Source organism: Agelaius phoeniceus, chromosome 3, assembly GCF_051311805.1.
Source record: "Agelaius phoeniceus isolate bAgePho1 chromosome 3, bAgePho1.hap1, whole genome shotgun sequence".
NCBI lineage: Eukaryota > Metazoa > Chordata > Aves > Passeriformes > Icteridae > Agelaius > Agelaius phoeniceus.
The window spans coordinates 10,449,655-10,463,957 of NC_135267.1; the positions used below are offsets into that span (position 1 = coordinate 10,449,655).

The 14,303-nt window shown below is 39.3% G+C and overlaps 1 protein-coding gene across 6 annotated transcripts in view; it reads left to right on the forward strand.

The window, feature by feature from the left end:
• Positions 1 to 14,303, forward strand: part of USP45 (ubiquitin specific peptidase 45) — a 50,446-nt gene that overhangs the window by 8,727 nt on the left and 27,416 nt on the right. For all 6 annotated transcript variants that reach the window (XM_077176554.1, XM_054628975.2, XM_077176552.1 and 3 more), the window contains exons 2-6: positions 227 to 336; positions 2,401 to 2,570; positions 4,763 to 4,866; positions 5,252 to 5,352; positions 13,934 to 14,079. In XM_077176554.1, the coding sequence (XP_077032669.1) occupies positions 237 to 336; positions 2,401 to 2,570; positions 4,763 to 4,866; positions 5,252 to 5,352; positions 13,934 to 14,079 (621 nt within the window). In that variant the 5' untranslated portion in view covers positions 227 to 236. The remainder of the gene's footprint in view (positions 1 to 226; positions 337 to 2,400; positions 2,571 to 4,762; positions 4,867 to 5,251; positions 5,353 to 13,933; positions 14,080 to 14,303) is intronic.

Below are 14,303 nucleotides of genomic sequence, written 5' to 3' on the forward strand. Positions count from 1 at the left end.
ACAATTCAGTGTCCTGTAGTCTAACTGGTGTTGTGACATTTCTAAGACTTCATTCCTGACACGTTCATACTCCTTGTTACACAATAGCTGACTTTAGACCAAGCCTAAAACTGTGTTTGTGATGTTTGAATGTGTGATTGGATCTTGTGCTTTTAGAGTTCAAACTTGCTGCATTCAGTGAAACATTTCAATAAACAATAACATTGCCTCTGTTTGTCTTTCCTAGTAAGCAACAGATGCGGGTGAAAGATCCATCAAGAACCAACCCTGAGAAACCGAAGAGAAGCAAAAGGCCCAACAGGCCACAGGATGAGGACTCTTCAGATGATATTTCAGGTAAGTATGTAGGGGGATGTTTGTCCTGAGGTTGAGGGCTAATAGCTTCCATGTTGACTGATGAAAGCCACAAATCATTGTACCATGAAATACTTTCCTTGCTTGAATTTACAACAGAAATATCCCCAGTCAAGTGTTTATGACGAGATCAGTTGTTAACTACATGAGTTCCCTGAAGGGCTGGAGAGTTGGTTGATCTTCGATGGCGACGTCTCCATGTGAAGTGAGGCACGTGTGGCAGGAGGCTGTGTGGCTGAACAGGGAGCTTCCAGCTGAGTTTACAGGGAAGAAGGAATGGCAGAGAGGGTGGAGGCAAGTTTGAGCTGCCTTTGCAGAGGTCTGGAGCGTGCAGGATTAGGAATTAAGTAAAGCACTACAGTTAGAATTGGTTGAAGGGTGTAAAGACTAAGATGAGCCTTTATGGATACAGTGGCAGTAAAATGAAGACTAGGGTGAGTGCACACCTGCTGTGTGAGGGGGCAGGGGTTCTAGGGACACAGGATGTGGGAAAAGGCTGAGGAACTCAATTCTTCCTTTGCATCTGTCTTCACATGTAAGCTCTGCACCTGATCCTCCCTGGCTCCTGACCTTAATGGCAGACTCTGGGATATAACCACTGTCCAGAGCAGAAGATTGAGAACTGTGAAACGAACTGAATGCACACAAGTCTGTGGGGTCAGATGGAATGCATCTGAAAGTGCTGAGAAAACTGGTTGATGTCATTGTGAAGCTGTGATCTGCTATCTCTTTTTGGCAACAAATCGAGGAGGCCAGCTGATAAGCAGGAGGATAGGTCTGCCATTCAGAGTGGCTTAGACTGGCTGGAGAAATGGGCAGGCAGAAACTTCTCAGTGTTCAGCAGTGGCAGGTGAAGAGTTTGGCACCTGGGCATAACCACGTGCCATTACAGGGTGGGAATTAAGGCAGCTTTGCAGAAAAGGTTCTGAGGGTCCTAATGCACACACTGAATAAAACCAAGCTGTGCTGTTTGTGCCTGCTGTAGGCAGGATTGTATTAATGAGAGTGTGGGGCAGGCAGGTGATTCTTTCCATATTTTCAGCATTCATGGGACTTCATTGGAAGAACTGTGCCCAGCTGTGTGCTCTCTCTTACAAGAAAGGCTGACTTGTCAGTGGGGCCAGTGGTTCACCCCTTCCAGATTTTTAAGGAGATTGAGAACATGATGTAGGAAGAGGGGCTGAAGGCAATGTCTTTGTTTAGCCAAAGGACTGAAAGTATAATTTCTTTCATTGATGCCTGGTGGTAGTTAGAGAGAAGACAGAACCAGATTCTTGCAGGAAGTCCACAATGAGAGGACTAAAGGCAACAGACCAAATTTAGGGTGTGGAAAATTTGACTAGGTGTGAAGAAATTTATTTTATATTCACTCTGAGGGTGGTCAGACAGAAACCTGATTTTCTAGTGCGTTGGTGAAGCCTCAGTCCTTGATGATATCAACATTCAGCTGAACAAAACCATGAGCAAACAGATCTAAATTAATATTTGGCAGTGCTTTAAGTGAGGGCTTGGACAAGATGGCCTTCAGAGGTTACTTCAAACTTAGCTAATTCTGTGATTTAGTCAATTTTTTGCAAAAAAAAATATGACAGAGAAGAATGGTTGATATTCACATTCAGAATGAGCAGTTGTAGTACGGATGCATGGGTGTTTGAAAATCTTTCTTTATGGGTTGGAAAAAGGTCAATGGCCTGTGTTGTTATATGCAAAAATAGATTTATCTATATTTTTATTGTCAAAAACCAGGGAAATTAGTTTTGTACAAAAGTAATCCTTGTACTTTTGTATGAACTACTTTATCTGGTTTTAAGAGGTGGCATTTATTGACTTGAAAAGAATTTCCATTACGGAAAGACTAAAAGAGATTCCTTCATAAAATTCAGTATGTGGGGCGCAGCTGGCTGATCTTTCCTACTTTAATTCTTTGCTGTTTTTTTTTTCCTGGTGCTGAATTAATTGAAGATCAGGGTCTTTCAGTGTCCATGTGCTCTCTTCCGTAGCCATTATTTGGGATGGCTAAAAGCGAGTGTGTGTTATTTTCCCCAGGGCTCACCTGCCAGCACGTGAGCCAGGCCGTGGACGTGCCCCATGTGAAGAGAGCGGTGGCTCAGAGCGTGTGGTCCGTGTGTGCCGAGTGCCTCAAGGAGAGGAGGCTGAGCGACGCTGAGCCCGGGGCGCCTTCAGACATCTGGCTGTGCCTCAAATGTGGCTTCCAGGTGAGCATGTGTGCTCAGTTTGCACAGGTGCAGTTTCTGAAGGATGTATTGTGCATCCTTGTCTGTTTGGCATCTCGTTACAGAGGAGCAGTGTGAGGCAAGTGCTTGGTTGTGAGAGTCCCTGCTTCAGCTTCCTCGGGAAGTGGGGTGTGACCTCATGTTCCTGTTCCTTTTTGGCAGTGTTTAGGGTTAGCTTTATGTGTCACAGTGTCTCAGGGCCTTTCTGGGTCACTGCGACCCCGAGATTGTTAAAAGTTTCTTTTCCCAGCCCGAGCGCTTGACGAATGAGTCAGAGTTCTTCATTTCTTGGTCTCAAGGTTGTTTATTGTGTCTTATCTATAAAAAATTTTCTCCTGCCCTGCAGGACAGTTCCAGGCACTCTGCCTGCCCTGGGGTGGTGTTATGTCTTTATACTAAAAACTGTGTGTACAATGTTTGCAATTACTTTCCAATACCTATCACCTATGTTAGACAGTGAGCTTCTACTCTAAACCAATCTGTAAGTACCAACATCACAGCAGAAGATGGAGGCCAAGAAGAAGAAGGAGAAAGGCTGGACATGCCCAGTTCCCTCCATCTTGCCTCCTGAACCCCCATACTAAAAAACCTAAAATCTACTTTTCCACCCCGTGATAACTTCACTAATATTCTACTTAAACTGTTGTGGCTTGCTGATCTTCATATATGGTTGGTAATTTGCTCCACGGGTCGTAATCAAAACCACAGGTGTTTTGGGCTCTGTGCCAGGGCTTCTGAGCCCCCTGGCTGGGGTCTTGGCCATCCTGGACAGCCAGAGAGATGTTCTGGGTTCCCACAACAGTGCGGTGTGGCATCACAATTAGTGATGGCCCTGCCTTTTCTCAGTTCTTATCTGCATCCTCTTGCCATTTACAGAGAATTGGCTCTGGGAGCTGTGTGGCTGCAAAATGCATCTGTTCAGCTGGCTCCTCTGGCAGAAGTTCCCATAAATAGGAATGAATGAAAAACCAAACATGTATATTGTTGAATGAACTTGTGCTGTGGACAAGTTGCTAGATTTGACTTGATTTGACTAAATCAATTGCTAGATTTGACTGAAACCAGGGAGAAAGTCCTGTGCTGGAGTGAGAATGATGCTCCTGTGGCAACTAGCCATTAGAATGGATCAATTATAATGTCAGATCATGGCCTCAGGGTTCAAAATGGCAGGTCCTGACCCCAAGGGCTTTCACAGATTTCTGCCCTGGGAGTGAAGTAAAGAAAAAATTTTGCTTGATACAGCAAAATTCAGTTTATGGGCAGTATCAGGCTTAGTTCAGCCAATAGTTGCCTGAACAAAGCATGTCATGATTTTCTTGGAATTTCAGTAGGTTTTACTATAGAAAACTACTTTCAGTAAGTTTTACTATAGAAGCCAGCTCCTACCAGTATAATATGAACAGATTTGATTTTGCAAAGAAACATCCTATTCACGGGGTTCAGAAGATAGTTAATTAGATCTATATGAGGAGGACTCCTACATCTTGCTTGAAAAACTTCTGTTAAGGAGGCCTTTAAAAGGAGTTAATTCTGTGTGCTTCTTCATGTTCATGCTGTTAAGAGCTTCTAAACCTTATGCCTATTCAGAGACCAGTCCTGAATCTAAGTCCCACTCTGTTCATACTTGAACCATTGCAAATGCTTTCTCCTGAAATTGCTGTACATAAATAGTGTGTTCTGAGCAGCTTTGTAGTACAAAGCACTTTATGTACTTTTTTCATTTGCTGTCTGGAATGCATTTGACATTCTTGAGCAGTGAGGGTTACCTATGCTCTCATCTTCCTTGATATTCTGTGGACCAAATATGCTATGTAGTTGTTTCATTCACAATTACTAGAGCATTCTTTTTTCTTTTAATGTTACAGTTTCTTGTATGTTGATGTTTATTCAATATTTATCCAAAAGCTAGGAATTATTTCTATTCAGTTAGAGCAAACTTATTAATTCTCTATATTTTAAAGTGATTTTTCCAAGTAGAAAAGATGAGAATGTTAAATCCTCTCAATCCTTACAAATGACAAATAAGTAGGGCAGAATAGCTTCTTGTCTAGTTTTGAAAAGTGGAGTTTTTGTAATTTGTTTTCTAATAATAGTCTTTTCTAATAATTCTAATAATAATAGTCTTTTCTTTTTCCCTTTCCTGCCCCTTACTGGGTTGATGTGTCCATTTTTAGGGGTGTAGTAAGAATTCAGAAGGCCAGCATTCTCTGAAACACTTCCAAACTGCACGCACAGAACCTCATTGCATCGTCATCAACCTCAGCACGTGGATCATATGGTAAGAATCAGTATGCAGGTGTTTGTGTGTGCCTGTACCTAGGACTTCAAATAACTTAAAGCAGTGTCTTCTCATGATAAAGAATGATTCTGACAGATAAAATGAATGCTTTCTATAGAAGAAAGGTAGGCTTTCTGGAGGCAAAATGGGTTTGTCCTTTGTATTCTCTGAAATTATTTAAATATGTAAGGACCACAGTGAAATGGGACCGTTCTATAGAAGAGCATATATGAGATGAGGGAATTCAATTCTATTCTATTTTTTAGTGTGAAAAATTAAAACTGAGAGCTTAAGTAATTTATGTAAGGTTGTTTGGGAGGTTTGCTAGAGGTGGGATGTGCATGCAGATAGCCCTGAATTCCAGTTTGTTTCTTCTTTTGTTTAGGTGTTATGAATGTGATGAAGAGCTGTCAACACATTGCAACAAAAAGGTTCTGGCTCAGATAGTTGACTTCCTTCAAAAACATGGTGCCAGGGCTGAACCAAGTAAGTTTGCACAACTAGTTTTATCTGGAGATAATAATAAGCATTTCATATTTTGAGTCATGTTAAAAATACAGCTGAAGAATTGTTGTACAATGTGACCATGATGTAATTTATAATTGCAGAGCTTCTTGGGGAAGTAATGCCTATCAAAACGTAATGTCACTTTTTTTTCTACAGTATGATTGCATTTTAAAAATATTTTGGATGCTATAGGACGGTTTTTCTGAATTTTGTATTTGACAAAGAAAGTTTATCATAGAGGAGTTGTTAACGTAAATATGATAAGGCCATATAAATTAATAAATTAATCACAAATTAACACATAATAATATATCAAAGTGTACATTATACATTCACTATGAATGAATTTAATTTTCTTGGTATGGATGTACAACAGCTTAAAATTTTCTGATTTAAGCTTGTTCTCCACAGTTTGCTGGATTTAAGTGGATTTTCTTGTACTCTGTTGTTGGATGTAATGTCCATTTTTACTATTTGGTTTTAATTGATAGAATGATCATTCCTATTAAAATAAGATAGTATTAAATTATTTTTTTATATTAGGAGCATTCTACACATTCTCAATATATGTGACAGTGGATAGCATTTTGTATGTGTGGCCCTCAGCTGTCTACTCTTGATAATGTTGGTGTTATTCATCTCTGCTGTAACACACTTGGCAGCATTTCTGGCTTGTGACTTAGTGCATTGAATTCCACATTTGCTTCTCAAAACCCACCTTAAGTAAACTTTTAAAAGAATTGGTTGCATCCTTTAACAGAGATAGTCAACCAGTTAGAAGTGAGAAAGGAGAACGATTGCCTTACAGAATTACACTAAGTATTCTTCTAGCTGAATGTGCACAAATCCTACTGGTTTCAAGAGATGTTACATATTTTTTGAGGGAAAAAATGAAGGGCTGCTTAAAAATACGATATTTTGGTGTAGTCACAGGTTGTATATTGAATTATTCCATTTTAACAAATTGATATATTGCTACCTTTTGCATCTTTTTTTCTTGGAGCAGTGAATATACAGCATGTGGTTTCACTTCTATTCACAGCTTTAGTTTCAAATTTATGTGTAATAAATGCGTGTTGCAGCTTTCTTGCAGATGAAAATGCTGTGGTGGTTTTTTTTTTTCAGTTAATGTAATGAAAGCAATTTTATTCCATTATTGTACTGCTGGATAAGGCTTTCTGAGTGATACAAATCTGTGCCTCATGGTTTAGATTCTAAATTTGTGAAACTTCAAAACATCTAAAGCTTTCAGATTAAGAAGTTTAGAAGTTTTCTGTGAAATGTCTTAAATTAGGCAACTAAAATTCCAAACTAACTCAGGAAAAGTAAGCATATTTATAGCAGAGCAGGGTGGTATATGTTTCTGCTGTATATGCATTTGTGTTTAATTTTGGTGCTCTGTTCCGAAAATGCTTACATTTCATGTAAATGTTTGCTGATATAACTGGAAACTTTGCTGTAACTGGAACCAAAATTGTATTTTTTGAATCTGTTTAGCGCTTAGACATAGCCTTGCAGGGTGCCTGTGTTGGCAGCAAGAGGTCTGAGAGTGCCAGGGTTGCTCCTGCAGGGCAGCTGCATCTCCTGCTCCATTCTGGGGAAGGGTTGAGGCTCCAGTGCAGGATTCATACATTAAGAGTGTGTGTGTGTACTTCCAGTGATGTTGTAAAGGTGGAAGTCTGTGACCCTCTCCACTCTGTCTCTGTTGAGCACTTTGGATTGCATTCCTGAAAGCTCTGGGAATGTTGGCCCAGGGATGATTTGTTGGGTTTTCCTGAGTGGCAAGAAAAGGACAGAAAATCTCTTTGCCCGGGACTGTTGCTTTAGGCCTTGCTGGAAGGGGCTGGAAAACAGCCGTGTGTTCATGAATGACTGGTGTGCATGACAGGTAACTCCCAACCAGAACTGGCACTCCTGGTTCATTTTGATAAATGACAGACTTGCTACTTCCCCTACAGAAATCGAAGGTTTTTTCTTTTCTTTAAATTAGACTACCTTTAGGGATTCTGAAAAAATAAATTCTGAAATTGAAATGTAGTCCATGCTGTTGTCCAGAATACAAAAGGGCATGATCTATTACTGCGAAAATTAACTCTACTTTTGTTTTGGTTTAATTTTTTTAGTGTAACATTTTATTTTATGTTCCATTGATACTTTCAGTGTAGTTATAATTTTTTAAATTATTAGTTGGTGTAGATTGTAAAAAATTATTCTGTGCATTGACCCCTTAAAAACATAAGCTAATTTTAAAAGAATGAAAAGTAACTTGTAAAAAACAAGTAGTGTAAAACTGACAGTTAATTAATATTTTTCTCTTAAAAATCAATCTTGTGCTTTTTTCCCCATTGCTTTTCCATTTCTTTCTAAAAAAGCAGTCAAAGTGAAGACAGTTCTCATAGCAGAATGTGGCACTGTAACAAGAATTCATCTTATGTCTGGATTTCTTTCTGTTGTAACAACTGGTTGGCATGGTGCATCATTAAAATTCAAATAGCATTGTGTAGAAATTTCTGTAGAAATGCAGTATGAACATGGATTAAGTAGCAAATGAGGGCTGCTAGGATTTTTTTTTTCAGTTCTCAAAAGTGCATGATTCATTTAAAGATAAAATGATCGGTTGAAACATGTGAGAGAGGGTTATATAGATTTCCTAATTAATGCATCTTGGAAAATAAACAAAAGCAAAATGCTTGTCATTTGGTACTAATGTGGTGGAATAGTGTGGCAGCAGGATCCCTGCTTTTCACTCGGCCTCTCATAAAGATTCAACTTCACTTCAGCTGTAAAAATGTGCAAATTACATTACTACTACATGACTGACTTTTGTAATTACATTAAGCGATTGAGATAAATCCCAGTGCTGGGTTCCCAAAAGAATGCTTGCAGCTGTGTGATTTTCACATCTGATCCTATGGTTTGTTGTACCCAGCAATGCCTGCTCTTTTCTTTTTTTTCCCCCCCCTTTTTTTTTAAAGGAGTCTGTTTGGTTAAGAGGTCATGTTGGGCACAAGCTGGAAGAAAAAAGCAAGATTGCTTTCTAGGGTGTACCACCCAGAAATTTGTTTTGTGGAGAAGGTTAGCAGGCCGTGATGATTGCCACAGAAAGGCAGGTGCAGTATTGTCCGTGTGGCACACTTGTGAGCTTCACATGGACATAATGCACATGTAGTACACAGGAACCATGCTGAGACATTGCAATCTGTGTGTCTGCTCATTTGCTGGAGAAAACAAATTGTTTTGCAGTCTTAAAAGTGAATCGTATGCGTATTTTCCTTTACAAAAGCCAAATTATATGTTGGTGGAAACATGAGATCGCATACTTTTTATAGAGCAGTTAATTAAATTGGTTTGTGTGGCAATAGAATGGAAAGGAAGAAGATATATTCTCAAATGTTGTAGTTAAATTTATTGTTGGGAGGGGCAAGCAGAGGAAGGGGGTTTTTCTAGTAAGTTCAGCTGCCTGGATTTGCCAGTAAGTGAAAGTTAGCAACTTGGTTTTTGTTTTGATGGCTGTAACTAATGTATAAAAATAGATACAATTTTACAGTACATATGAGAGTTGTAGACTTGTATGGAAAAACTGGTAGTGTGATGAATAACTTTGCAGATTTGCATTCTGCTGTGGATATTAGCAATTGACAAAGGATCATATTGAAAAAAATGATGTTCTTTCTTACGTGACTTTTACATGGAGTTTGGAGTCATAGAAGACCATTCTATCTACTTAAAATTAAGTAGCAAAATAAAACAGATTATATTGATTCTCTGAATCTGAAAATATACTTTGGCAAAAAGACATTTTTGTTATTGGTCAGAAATTTTCTTTCAAATTTGCTTACTTGCTAGTAAGCTCCTTGCAAAGGAATGAAAACTGAATAATTGACAAAAAAAATTTTTAGGCATTCTCTCATTTTTAACCACAGATTCTCACCTTTCCTGTCCATGTACTTATTTACTTGTGAGGTGTAACACAAGTCATCTGAGCATAGAGGATCAAAAGCACTCCTTGAATAGGTTGCTCTTCCACACTGTGCAGATGTCTTTTCTAGTCTATAACATTTTGTCAAGAATCAGAGAAATGAAATTCCAGTTTATAATCTTTGTTTGTAGGGTTGTAACACTAGTAGTGAAATTTGACTTTTAAAATGTAAAGCTAGTGACCATTTCAGAAGAAAACCAGGCGGTTTTTCTAAAGGTTGGATTTTAATTGTGGTACAGTGTTGAAAAAAAAAATCTAAATTTTTTAGATAAAAAAGGAGTGCCAGACAATTTAGTAGCATTTCATAATACAGCATGATGAGAACTTGGTAAAAGAAACACAGTCTGTTAACCTTGCTTTTACTGTGAAGACCTTCAGCTGAACTACCAGAGTTGTATTCAATAGAAAAGGCTTGACCTTGGAATGAAAGTCTGTATTCCTGGAACCCTTATTTTTAATTAAAAAAAAAAGTTGCATTGAAAAGATAAGCAATAGTGCTTACTCCCCTGGCTGAAAAAAAACCTTGATGTCATTTATCTTCTTGCTTTCATGCCATCTGCACCCCCAGCCAGAGCTCAGTTTCAGCAAAGGCGGTGCAGAAGTCTGTGTGTGGTGCAAATGTTTGAAATGCTGGCAAAACAAATTGATAGGGAACCCACAATAAGTTTCCCTTTGCAAGTGGATGTGTCAGCACCGTGTGTTTTTGTACACCTGGTGCAGTAAGTGGCTCTGCTTTGTGGAATGAATCATTGTCCATGCTGATGTTTGGCTCAGGAGTCTCAGTCACTGCCTGTGAGGCTGGTGCTGAGCAGCTGTGGGACAGAGCAGGGTTCCCTGCCTCCAGAGAGCTTATGGGACAGGACCACAGGTGAGTGGAGCAGGCACAAGGAAAGCTGAAGAAAAGAGCAGCAAGAAAGGGGTGCTTTGCAGGCAAGAGCTGTAGCAGAGGAGCAGCTTCTGCTGCCCTTCTTCGCAGGGCTCTGGTGGATAGGGGGCTTTCTGGCATGGGGGAGAGCAGGGTGATGTTGGGGAGCTTTGCCAAGCTTGAGGCTGTGTCTATGTACAGAAACATGGAGCTGTGTCTGTGTACAGAAGCAGCTGTCTGAGGGTTGGAGGTGGGTATCATGGTGGGAGCAGAGGTGGGCACTGACCTGGTGCCTATGGACAGGGGTGATGATCTGGATGGAGAGCTGGGCAGGGGGTTTGGCAGAGTGCTCAAGCAGAGTGTCCATGCAGCCACATATGCTTTGTCAAAGGAACAGAAGGTTCCAGTGATCAAGGCACAGCTTAGGTGAGAGTTTCCCTTGTATGGCTGCCTCAGAAAGGTCACCCCTGCAGCAGAACAGCAGGAAGGGTCTGGCAGAGGGGCATGGTCTGAGTGTGAGTCCCGAGTGTGGGATTTTCTATCCTTGCTGGGGATAGACAGGCCTGCCTAGGGCTGATGTCCACACTACCTGGGAAAGGCAGAGAGCTTAAGGGTTACCATGTCAATTCTCTAAAAGATGAGTTAACTAATGACAGAAATCTCTCTGAATTTAATTACTTCTGTGCTTTTCACCCAGCCTGCTCTCATTAATATGAACAAGGTCCTTTATAACAAATATTACTGTGTGTGGACAATTGACTTGGACTACTTCTTTTATTCTGTTAGGCCAGGAGCTGAAGGTCCTTGTGGGCAGCTGCAGATGACAGCCATTTTGATGGAATCCTTCAGCTGGGATCCTTGTGTATATATTGGTTTAAAAGTCACTTTTCATACCCAAAAGCACGCCTGTTAAATTACAGGATTGCAAGATTGAGTCATCTAGGGTCCATGAAACAGTTGTTCAGTGCAAATTCACTTTAAAAAATTACATATTAGCTTTTTGATTAATAACATGCTTGTAGCCTTGGGTTAATCTTGCAGAAGGACCCTCCAGCCCCAATCTGTAGAAGTATTAGCTATCACAGTCATTACCAGCATGTTCTATTAAGACTGACCAACTCTTCACATGTCAAGTAAACATTCAGCTTCAGGCCTGTCTGTCATTTATCACTGAGTTGGGGACATTGAGCAGAGCTAAATTAAAAACTGCTGTCCTTCCTCTGGCTCTGTATATGTACTTAAAAATATCTGTGTGTAATAAGCAAGGCAGCAGGTAATGTTTGTAATGGCAAAGCAGCACATTTCTGTCAGGGCTTTTTCACAGGTACAAAGAGCATAGTAAAATGTCATGTGGATTGTGTTTTTAAAATTATTAAGAAATCAAACGGCAGTAATTAAAACCTTCTGAATGAAATGAGCTTCCTAACTTTGATACCATCATCCAGGCATTTTTCCAATTTGCTAATACTTCTCCTTATCCCTCTACATATATCCTTATCCCTATATATCCTCCTAATTATCCAGCTTTGTGGCAATCAGATGTCTGGTTCTCATTTCTTGTGTTTTGTAATTGCGTATTCACCCAGCTCATCACAAAGCTGGATGCTTTGGCTTTGTTTTCCCTCCCTTAAATAATTTGTATGTAAGGTTCAGCAAATGGAACCTTGCTACTTGTGTGAAGCTGCCATTTAACCATGAAGTGAAATGCTTTTATCGAGTTTGCCCTGCAGATATGGTCCGCTGTGGCAGTGCTGTCCATATTTGGTGGCTGTGCAAGGAGAGCCAGGTGGTGCTGCAAAGCATAGCACAGTGAAGCGTGGACAGATCTAGGTTTGACATTTGTCATCCTGTACTGCTGAAGGGAAGAGAAAAATCTGCTTTTCCATATGCTTATGCTTTAATTTTTGCCTGCAGTTTTGTCCAGATGGCCCTGTGAACATTGTTTACTTTAAGATGCTGTCCCAGATGTTTTTGAATGCCGATGGATAAATGCAACAACTGTGGTATACTAATACACAAATTATTTCCACAATTTTGGCTTTTTTTTCCATCTTTTTTTTTTCTCTTTTTAACCATCTCTTTTCCCCAGCACTACTCTGGATGGCCCACTTCTCTGAGAGGAAAACATCTCCAGTTATAATATTAAACTTCTGAGAGAGAGCAGTGCCTTTGCATTGCAGATACCTTGGAGCTCCCATTCCCGTGCTGTGGCTGTTCTGAAGCTCTGTGGGTGGATGAGCTGCAGACACTGTAGCATTCCCCTTCTAAGCCTGCCAGCTAAAAGGTGTTGCATTATATAGCCCATAAAACAGTGACTCTTTAAGGGTGTGAGCAGCTCGCTTGTTGTTTATTATATTCAAAACCACTTTGTCTGCTTTTTCAAGGAGAATTCCATCTTTTACGTTGCCCTTGTACCGTCTTAATTTTCCACCTGAGTGGAAAGGAGAGTAATTTAAAGCTGTGTAAGCATTGTTAACAAGAACATTTAAAAATGTTTTTAAACAGCAAAGCAGCTCTAACTCTGTTTTGAAAAACTCTGGTACAATTTGGAAGAATAGTTGTGCCTCAATGGCACCGTGGGGTGCAGGCAGACTGCGTCAGAACCTTGTTGCCAGATACAATAGAGATTTTAATGACTTCTTTTTTATTTAATTATATTTTTTTCATTTTTCTAAGCAAGAAGGTATTTAGGAGTGTACATAAAAGAACCTTTTGGCATGAGAATTTCATTAACGTAAATAGGTCTGTTAGTTATTTCTCAAGAACACTTTAATGAGACTTCAATGTGAAACTCATTAGAACAAATACATGAATTCATATGTCAAGACAGAGATTGTAGCATCACAGTTCTTGGCATCTATTAAGTCCATAACTCGTTTACATTGACGTGCATTGTTAATCAATATTTAAGACACTGCAGATGTCAGTAATGTTCACATTTAGTTCTGCAACCATGACAGTATGAAAGTTGCTAGTAGAATTCAAGGCTAAATATTGTTATCTCAAGTCTTTCCATTACCTCTAGGCTACAAGTTAATGACTGTCTAACTTTGCTGTCCCTCATCTATTTAAATAATAAGGGAAACAAGGAATTATGTGGATGTTATAGCATAGTCTTATCAATTTTTTGTTACTTGAAATTAAAACACTAGCATTATATGTATGTGGATTGCATTAGTAATTCCTCAGGCTGTGACAAAGAGAGGTGAGTTGAGGAGCACATGTAGGGACAATGAGCCTTGGGCTGTTGACAAGGCAGTTGGAACAGAACACTAGAGTTGATAAAGACTTGCAGCATTCAGTGGTAACTTTGGGCTACCTCCTTTAAAATGCACCAAAAAGCAGCCTTTGGGTGGTGTTTCTGATGTGTATAATGAACATATATCTCAGCTGCCTATTGTTAATAAATAACTCATTTTACTTTATTTATTGCTTGTCTAATTGTAGAAGTTACAGTCTTACAGGACAGTATGATTATTATGGAAGGTTGTGTTGGATATTTGTAGTTGTTGAAGGCATTTTTTTACTCCCCAGGGCTTTATCTGTTTATGTCTAGTTTTTTGGGTTTTTGGTGTTTTTAAGACTGCATACAACAGCTTAGAGTATTATCAAGGTATCTTCCACATATATTAAAATTAATAAACATAATAATGAAAGGACTTAATTGATTAAACTATGCAGTTATGTGGTCTTATTAATCTATAATTTAATTATAGGTTCATCAAAAATCATACGTCTTCGTGAAGAAAACAGTGAAACAAGTGAAATACTGAAAGGAAAAAGCTCTGGTAATGGTGCATCAGTTCCAGTTAAAGGAATAAATAATTTAGGAAATACCTGCTTTTTTAATGCTGTTATGCAGGTAAGTTGGAAAGATCATTGCCACTTTCTCTTCACAGATTTCAGAAATACTAAGTCTGTATAATCTATGGGATTCTGAAAAGGTTTTGAGTATTACAGGTCTTCATTCTGCTTTCTGCAAGTCCTTTTCAAATTCTTTTTACTCCTTGCTATCCAAGGAGTGTTTCCTGTTATAATAAAAAAGAATTCCTGGATCACTGGCATTTTGCACAGTAATGAAACAAG